The sequence below is a fragment of the Octodon degus genome, unplaced genomic scaffold, assembly GCF_000260255.1.
Source record: "Octodon degus isolate 3935 unplaced genomic scaffold, OctDeg1.0 scaffold00104, whole genome shotgun sequence".
NCBI classification, from domain to species: domain Eukaryota; kingdom Metazoa; phylum Chordata; class Mammalia; order Rodentia; family Octodontidae; genus Octodon; species Octodon degus.
This window is the reverse complement of record NW_004524680.1, coordinates 229,936-239,855: the sequence shown is the minus strand read 5'-3', so window position 1 is coordinate 239,855 and position 9,920 is coordinate 229,936. Positions and strand designations below refer to the sequence as shown.

At 38.6% G+C, this 9,920-nt stretch overlaps 1 protein-coding gene across 3 annotated transcripts in view; it reads left to right on the top strand.

Annotated features, from left to right (window-relative positions):
- Positions 1–9,920, top strand: part of LOC101569108 (cat eye syndrome critical region protein 2) — a 164,211-nt gene that overhangs the window by 122,533 nt on the left and 31,758 nt on the right. For all 3 annotated transcript variants that reach the window (XM_023723981.1, XM_023723980.1, XM_023723982.1), the window contains 3 exons: positions 113–217; positions 3,215–3,264; positions 4,956–5,125. In XM_023723981.1, the coding sequence (XP_023579749.1) occupies positions 113–217; positions 3,215–3,264; positions 4,956–5,125 (325 nt within the window). The remainder of the gene's footprint in view (positions 1–112; positions 218–3,214; positions 3,265–4,955; positions 5,126–9,920) is intronic.

Genomic DNA, 9,920 nt, shown 5'->3' with positions numbered 1-9,920 from the left:
ATTCTTTTTGGTAACTACTTCATGGCCAGAAACAATATGCTTACTAATATAAAAGTCATGTGTAATTCATTGATCCTTTTTAAGAATATTTAAGTTTAATGATATTTCTTAGGGAAAGTGAGGGACAAAAGAATGTTTCAAATATGCCTGGAAAAACAGGAAAAAGAAGAGGAAGACCCCCAAAACGGAAGAAGCTACAGGAGGATATGATAGCAAAGTAAGAAAACCTTGTTCATCTGTGGTCTTAAGTCCTTACACTGGTAATTCACTCTTACAGTTTTGCTGTTCCTTTTGTGATTTTCCCTTGTGACATTGTATGTTTGTTAGGTTGTGGGTACATGAGTCAGGGTCATTAAGAAATTGTGTTGTGTGACCAGAGGGGCCAAGAAGGATTGATTGCAAGATGTCTGGCAAGTTATCTACTGTTTTAAACTATTCTCATATTGGTGATAGTTATATGCGTAATGAGCATTAAAGTGACTAAGATGGGGGTCAGGATTGTAGCAAAATCAACCATGGTTTTCAGCCATGCTTTTATCCATAGTAAACGTTCAATAAACATTTGTTATACTTCATATTTAACAATTTTTTTAGGCCTCACATATTTTTTACAGGAACAAGGAACAAGTTAATGCATTTATGTTGAAAATACAAAATGCTTTGTATTTTTGGATGAAGTTCACATATGTTTCATAGGAAAATTTTAAGGAATAAGAATTTGAAGGATAAAATGCCTGCAAGCAGGTGCAGGGGCCCAGGGTTCAATCGGCAGGCCTAGTATGCCAGCCCCACTCCCAGGGCGCACTGAGATGGCAACTGAGACTGGGTGTGGTGGCACATGCCTGTAATCCCAGCTCTTGGGAGGCTGTAAACAGGTGGATCACTACAAGTCCGACCTAATAGTTAGACCCTGACCACCCTGTAGACCCTTCCCTAAAATACAAAAAATAAAAAATAAAGATTTTGAAGGAAAAATTTCATTATATTCTGTTGCTGTGGAATTCCAAAAATGGATCACTATGCAGAAGAATTAATTACATGGTTAAGAGTTGACTAAATAGCTTTTTTGATTTTGTTTTTGTTTTTTTGTCCTAGGGACTGAACTCAGGAACTTGCACTTGCTAGGCAGGTGCTTATGCTGCTGAGCTATCTCCCCAGCTCCTAAATAGCATTTTCATAGAACTATATGGCCATACCATATCTGAGTTTAGATGTTAATTCTTTCCCAAAGGAAAATTTTGTCACTAATCATGCCCAAACATGCCTTATTTTATGTAGAACACACAAAAAAAAAGAGTTGGGTGGGTTTTTTTGTTTTGTTTTGTTTTTAGGTAGCAGGGGGTTTTTTTGTTTTGTTTTGTTTTTTAACTGGAAATTGAACTCAGAACCTTGTGCTTGCCAGGCAGGCACTGTGCTCTAGAACTATATCCCCAGTCTCTTAAAATATTTTAATTTTCATTTTTATATTTAATTTTGGCAAAGCATTCTCTTATACTCAGGAAATGTTGTTTTACATGTCATTATCTTTTAGGAGGAAACCATGATCTGAATCTTGAATATTATAGTCTGACCTATACTGTGTAAATAGCCTTTTTACTTAAGGATCAGATCTGTCATTATTAACTTGATAGTATAGCCAGCCATATTCTTAAAAAAATTTCTAGTAATGAAAGGGCTTCTTCTCCTAAGTGTTTAGATTAGGCGTGCTTTATTGATGCTTTTTAACCCCAAAGAGACATTCTTAGGAAATCAGATTATGAGATCAGTTAGAATTTCATTTAATGTAACATATACCTACACAGATTGTACTAGATTGCAGCTGACTCTTCTCTGTGTTTATGAGAAAAGTTCTATAGAGACAGCATCTGTTTTTGAATTTTGTTAGTAGTTCACATGCCTTTTCTATTTAGAAAGCTATTTTGTTTTAGAAAGCTGTTTTAGAATACTTATTCCATCTCTGTGTAAACAGTTGAGTACCTTAATATAAAATACAGGATCACTTTACCAAGCACAAATAGACTTGTGGCCAGGGAGATGGCTCAGTGGAATAAGCGCTTCCCTGGCAAGTGCAAGGGCCTTAGTTCAATCCATGGTTCTGGAAAAAAAAAAAAAAAAAAAAAAATAGACTTATGCTACCCTCTGCTGGTGGTTTAATAATGCCATTAGAGCTGGGTCTATGGGACAAAGTTGAAATATTTGTAAATTACATGAAATATATTTCAAATGTAAGTTTTCATTTAATTATACAATATTAAGTCCACTATCCTCATTGCAAGTACCCAGTAGCCACGTGTAACCTAGGCCTTCTTGATCAGCCAGCTGCTGCCAAATAACATTTTGTTTCAGAATTGTATCAAATGTTGTATTACATTAAATGTTTGAAGTCAAACAAGTACACAGAATGTTCCCTTTTTATTTTAGGAACACAGTTGACAAAGACAGTATTATTTAACACTGTTGTCCACTTTATAATTGAATTCCAATGTCCCTGCGAGTCTAGGATCTTGTTATTTATTTATTTTTGGTTTTGTAGTTCAGGCTGGCCTTGAACTCACAGCAGTCTTTCTGCCTCAGCTTCCCAAGTGCTAGGATCATAAGCTAGCGCCACCATTCCTGGCTATAGGAATATTTTAATAATCCCATTTATAGCAAAGTTAACTAAATTTAGGAAGTCACATTGTGAGTAGCAAATCTGGAGCAGTAGCATTCCAACTTCAGTGCCCATATTTATGGCATCTCTCTTAAATAAATAAGTGTATTTCCAAGTATATCTCTGAATTAGAGAGGCAGGCATTGAAACCCTTGGCTCTTTTTTCTTGGCATTTAACTAACGTGTAGCTTATCTGTTTGCTTTCTTAATATTTTAAGAATTACATTTTCCTATCCATCACTGTTGTTGCCACAACACTCAGCACCCATATGTCATTGTTTCTATTCTACAGTGACTGGACTATATCCAAGTGTTCATTTATTTCATAGAATCTTTTCCTAGCTTTGCCCTCTTAACTCATACTCTTATCTCTATTATATTTATTGGATTTCCACTCCAGGGAAAGCACAAAGCAGTTTTGGAGGTATCTTTGTTTTTTGTTTGTTTGGTACTGGGAATCAAACTCAGGACCTTGTGTTTGCCAGGCAGGAGCTGTGCCCCTGAGCTGTATCCCCTGTCCATGTGTCTTTGTTTTAATTGCTACCTCTTTTCCCTGTGTTTCAGTGAGAAGCAGGAAGAAAGCTCCTTGGCATCTGAGCCACAGAAAAGAAATGGTAATGATCTATTTTGAAATTGAAACTGTTAAGTCAACGTGACTCATTTACATTATGATGGTGACTATCTTTTTCCAGAATCATACAAAGATCGTTGTCATAGCCATCTAGCGAGCCTCCCTCCCCTTCTCCAATTGGCCATTCTTTGTACTTTAATCTAGTATAATTATATGCACAGATAGACAGTTTAAGATTGGGTCTGCCATGTGTGCTGGTACATGCCTATAACCCCAGCACTCTTGGAGATTGAGGCAGGAGGATCAAAAGTTTGAGCCTAACCTAGACAGTTTAGCAGTTTATCAAGATGCTGTCTCAAAATAGAAAAGGCAGCCAGACATGGTGGTGCATGCTTGTAATCCCAACACTTGGAAGGCTGAGGCAGAAGGATCATTGTATATTCAAAGCTAGCCTGAGCTATGTAGTAAGTTCAAGGCCAGCCTGAACTAGATAGTAAGACCCTGTCTAAAAGAAAAAAATAATTTTAAAAAGGCTTAGAGTGTAGCTCAGTTTGAGTCCCCTGAGTATGATCTCTAATATTATGAGTAGGGGGAGATTAGGATTAGGTCTATTCTCAAGTACCCTGTTAGTTGGCATAGTGAAATATATATCCAAAAACTTGAGTGAGCAACTTCTCAGAGTTATTCTTTTTTAATAACATACTGGTTTCTTACCTGTATTTTATTTCTGCAATTAAAATAAGTTTGGGGGCTGGTGAGATGGCTCAGTGGTCTAAAGCACCTACTTAGAACAAGTTGAGCAAAGTACAGGGACCGCGGTTCAATCCCCAGCACCACATGCCAGTCAGCCCCACCCCCTGGTGGGCTGAGCTGGCCACACACACACACACACAAATAAATAAATAAATAAATAAAAATTTAAAAAAAAATAAAATAAGTTTGGGGGCTGGGGAGGTAGCTCAGTAGAATAATGCTTGCCTGGCAAGTTCAAGGTCATGAGTTCAATCCCCAGTACCACCAAAAAAAAAAGTAATAATAATAAGTTTGGAATTGGGATAAGTTTACAGTGTCATGATATAAATAAGACAATTTTTTGTTTTTGTTTTGTTTTGTTTTTATTTGATACAGGGTCTCGCTAAGCAGTTCAGGGTAGATTTGTGATCCTCCTGGCTCAACCTCCCCAATGCGGGGATTATAGACATGCACCATTGTACCCAATTTCAGGGCCAGCATGGCATAGCCAGGGTTCCAGGGCTGGTGTGGCATGTGGTACTGAGGATCAAACTCAGGTCCTTATTCTTGCCACACAGGCACTTGGACCAACCCAAGCTATCTCCCCAGCTCCCAGTAAGACAGTTTTCTGCAAAAGTTCAAACTCGGGTATTTCTCTAGAAAATACTTTTATGAATACATTTTAAGCATTTCTAAGATATTAAAATCTTATAAAAGTCATAAAATACTTACAGAAGTAGTTATTATTTTATTGCCTGTAAGCATTTTTTTCAGTTGTAAACAATAATAGTAACAGGAAAATCAAAATGTATCAGTGTCAAATTTTAAAAAGTAATATATCTTGCCAGTTGTAGTAATACATCCCTGTAATCACAGTACTAGGAAGGCTCAGGCAGAAGGATCTCCATGAATTTGAGGACACCCAGAACAGGGCAGAGAGAATATGAGGAGGAAAAATGTTGTAGAATCTGTTTGTAGTGAATGTGTCTCTTTGTTTTGTAGGATCCCAAGGGCCAGGCCAAGGCACTTGGTGGCTCCTTTGCCAAACTGAAGAAGAGTGGCGACAGGTCACTGAGAGTTTTCGAGAAAGGACATCACTTCGAGAAAGGCAGCTCTATAAGCTCCTTAGTGAGGATTTTCTGCCTGAAATCTGCAACATGATTGCCCAGAAGGTATGTAGACATAGGCAGTATTGGCCTTCCTGTGAGTTAGGTCTCAAGGACCGGAGTGATGAGGACCTGTGAATACATTCCCCTGCCTAGAAGTGGTACAGGCTGTCCTTCTCTCCAAACTGAAGTGTTTACATGGAATCTTCTGCTCCCCTCCTGCACTATAGGTTTTATAATGTTCTTGTTAGCCCCAAGAAGCCCTCTGTGCCCACCAGGCAGTGCTTAAAGTGGCTTTTCATACTCTGGAACTAGTTTGCCTGTAATACTTCCCAGGAGGCATACTCTGAGCCTACCAGGTATTTTCCTGTTGCCCCATAAAGTCCTATATATGATGCTAGTACAGTTTTTTTTGTTTGTTTTGCTTTTAAGCAAAAATCTTTCTTACAGATCTGTCTTTCCCACTAAGCACCAAGTTTTCATTAAACTGTGCTCTGCTTTTCCATGACATGTTCAAATCTGCCCTTGATTTCTTTCTACCCTTCCACTACTACATCCAGAAGCCATGCTTCAAGTTTACTACCCCCGTGAACTGTCTGTTTCACCTGACCTTAATGTTTTTCTCCCTAACATGTCTCCTCCTCATTTACTTTATGACACTGTAAGTTTAAGCTCTTTCAGTTCAGGTACTAAGACTTACAGTGATTTTTAAACATCCTCAGCACTTAATCTAATCTACCAATGAGTGTAGTGTGTCCAATAATCTAATTACCCTCCAAAAGTACCACCTCTGAGTACATGCAGCTTCAGAAGGACGTCCAGGTATGAACCATAACATAGTGTGCTTCCCCAAGCCTGGCTATTTTCTGCTTTTTCCTGATGATGTTCAATGTAACTTCTGCTGATGATATTCATAAAACTGTTCAGAAATAGATTCCTTATAGGAGAAAAAACTTAAACCTTACATATAATTTTTAATAACCATGAAATTAGAAACCAGGATAAAAGACAGATTTGGTATTTTGAAAGATACACAATGTTCTCACTATGAAAACACCAGTAAAATAAGAGTTAGCCAGGTAAAAAAAGCAAGAGAATCTGAATTGTAAAGTAAAAATCTTCTTTAATTATTAGAGAAGTGCTTTACCAAGAGGTTCCCATTAAAACTCCAGAATTGATTGTGAATGTAGCTGAAGAGCACTTGTCTATCAAGGCCTGTGTTTCCAGCTATAGAACAAGAAAACAATAGTCATTTAGATGTATCCACAGGGCCAAAATTCTGGAGACCTTCATAGAATAGGTAATTTGCCAGCAGCGCACAATGGGCCATTCCTGTCATTCAGCACTCTAGAAGCTGAGGCAGGGGAACTTGGGCAATGTAGTGACTTAGCAAGACCCTGTCTCAATGAAAACCAATTTTTAAGAGGGTTGGAGCTATAGCTCAGTGTGATGGTTTAGAGTCCAGTCCCCAGTTATTACCACTAACCACCCCCACCCAATAAAAGGTTTTTCTTTTGGCTACTTTAGGCTGCCTTAAGGGCAGGTCTGGTACAGCTTCTGGAGCTGGGAATTGAACCATGGTTTGATCCTATGTGCCTGCCTGCAATTTACCCAAGCAGCGCTTTAAACAACTGAGCTATCCAGCAAAGCTTCCCCCCCCAATAAAAGAGTAGATAATTTTAAAATATTTCAAAAATGAGGCATTTGTGATATAACTCAGAGGTGGAACACTGACTTAGGATATATGAAGCTCTGGTTTTGATCCCTAGCACTACAAAATCAGACAAATGAAGAAGAAAAATGTTTGAAGGTATTGTGTTCATTTAGACGTAAGTATCTTTCATCTCATGATAAAATTGAATACATTATTGTCATTCAGTAATATGTACATCAGGGGGGCTGGTGAGATAGCTCAGTGGTCTAAAGCGCCTGCTTAGGCAAAAAAAGTGCAGGATCCACAGTTTGATTCCAGACACCACATGCCACACCAGCCCGCCTCCAGGGAGGGCTGAGCAGGCCACAAAAGAAGAAGAAGAAGACACACAGTAATATGTATGTCAGATTAATACTAACAGGTAAAAGCTACTTTACCAAAAGAATAATCCCTCATAGCCTGGCTTGGTGGCACACCTGTAATACCAACACTTGGGGAAGCTGAGACTGGAGGATTGCTGGGAGTTCAAGTCCAGCCTGGGCTATCCAGTAAGACCCCATCTCAAATAAAGTAAAACAAAAAACCCAGCATTTTAAGATGCAAAGTTTTAGGAATGTAAATCTGATTAAAATGTCTGTTATTTAGCATTTCATAGTAGTGCTCCATAGCTGTACTACTTCATCAGAAGTGTGTTGGCTTACTTACCGAAAGCTCCATTTCACTATTCTGTGTCCTCATCAGAGTTTTTGTTTTTGTTTTTTTGAGGTTGTGCCTTGTACCTGCATTTGTGGAACCTCTCCACATAATAATTTTGTGTGCCTTAAAAAGAAATATGGTGGGCTGGGAATATAGAACAGTGTCTCACCGGCCTGGCAAACACGAGGTCCTGAGTTCAATTCCAAGTACGTACAGCCCTCCCCCCACCAAAAAAAAAAAAAAAAAAAAAAAAGAGTATTAAGGCCTATCTGTTCCTGAAAAAAAGACTTAAGTATAAACCTCAGTACTCTCTCACCTAATACATTGAGAGTCACTATAAGATAAGTCTCCGTATAATAAATATTTTCTCACAAAATAACAAATTAAAACTGTTTGAGATAGGAACAGTGGATGACTGGTTCCTCCCATGTATTGGCACATGAATCAACACAGTTGAAGTATTCTCAAATGGTCTTTAGTAGAGCAGGTAGCACAAATGATTTCCTCAAAGCTGTAGAGTTTTTTTGACTCTGTCATTGCTGTGATTCGAATTCAGCAGCTAAGTTGTATGTCCAACAGTTATTGTAATGTTCTACATGTTTGTTTGTGCCCATTGTACTTAACTGTTTAAGTGTTATAAACTGATAAAATATGGCAATAAAAATTTTATTGGACTTGGAGTGTATCTTACCCAGCATGTGCAAAGAAAACCCTGGGTTCTGTCTCCAGGACCACAAAGGAAAACAGACGCAGTTATTAAAAATGAGTTTCTGAGGGCCGGGGAGATAGCTCAGTGGAATAAGCGCTTCCCTGGCAAGCGCAAGGGTCTGAGTTCAATCCCCGGTTCACCAAAATAAATAAATAAAAATGAGTTTCTTCCAAAAAGTTGGTTATCAGAATAAAGTAGTATTGGATTATATGGGGAGGAACCATAAAAGTATTAAGAATTCTTTTTTTTTTGGTCTAAGTGTGCTGAAGATCTTTCATTTTAAAAATCAGAACAAAGACCAGATGAAGTTTAAGAGCATGTGTGAACAAATGATAAGAAACCCCTGTTGGTGAATATTGTATGATTGGCAAATGATAGTACATTTATATATTGAGGTAAAGTACTTGAAGTATACACTTTTTATTACTCCTCTTACTTTATCTGTGTTAACCTACCCCTGTCCATTCTCGCTGCATTAACCAGGAAGGATTGTGTTCTAACAACGAAAATAGCCTGTGATTCACATGTGAACATTACAAACAGAGGTCAGCAGAAAGAAGCATGGTGCTTAGAAGTTGACACCATTGTAATTAAGATGCATTGTGAAAAGGAAGCACAAGCCTGAGCTGTGGAGGAGGGGTTTATATGGTCCCAACGGAGTCAGGAAACTGTCTTCAAAATAAGTTTGAGCCAGTTGTGTTGCCCTGTTCTGGCTATCCCTTGGATAGGTTACTTACTATCTCTGATTTTTTTTTTTTTTTTTTTGTATTTTAGAGAAGGGTCTACAGGGTATTCAGGGTCTCACAACTAGATCAGACTTGTAGTGACCCGCCTGTTTACAGCCTCCCAAGAGCTGGGATTACAACTATCTCTGAATTTAACTTCAGTTCTCATATTAGCAAAATGAAATAGTGTCACTTCACAGAAGCCTTTTTAAAAAATCCATGTCAGTATATGCATGGATATCCATTTGTGTATATAGCAGTCAGTAGGCACTCAGTTCCACTTTTTATATTGGTAAATAATTTACAAGAACTCATTAGAAAAGCAAATCCACATTTCTTAACAAAATAAGTACAAGTACAGAGATCTGATAAATTTTTTTTTTAATTTTATTTATTTGTGTGTGTGTGTGTGTGTGTGTGTGTGTGTGTGTGCGCACGCGCGGCGCGGCCAGCTCAGCCCACCAGGGGCGGGCTGGCTGGCATGTGGTGCTGGGGGATTGAACCGTGGTCCCTGGGCTTTGCTAAGCTCGTTCTAAGTAGGTGCTTTAGACCACTGAGCCATCTCACCAGCCCCTGATAAATCTTTGAGGGTATGACATTAACCTTAATTTTGTGACCGGCTCAAACCCACCCTGGGAGCAGGGCTGGAGCAGCATGTGGTGCCAAGGATCGCCCACTAGACTGCTAAGCTATCTCACTGGCCCAACATTAAACTTTTAAGAGGATCAAAAGGTAAGATCTGCTGGATTTGGTGCACGTGTAGGCCTGTGATCCCAGAACTTTCAGGCAGTTGCAAATTTGAGGCCAGCCTGAGCTACAAAATGAGCTCAAGGCCTGCCTGAACTGCATAGTGAGATGCTGTCTTAAAAAGAAAAAAGAAAAAAAAAAATCTGTTTTGCTTATGTAGCATTACAATTTTTTAAATCAAAAGGGATATATTAAACTATTCCTAGTTGCATAAAGTGTTCAATAATTTTTTTAAAAAAGAGATATAAAGCCAGGGAGATGGCTCAGTAGAATAAGTGCTTTCCTGGCAAGTGCAAGGGCCTGAGTTCAATCCCTGGCTCCACCAAAAAA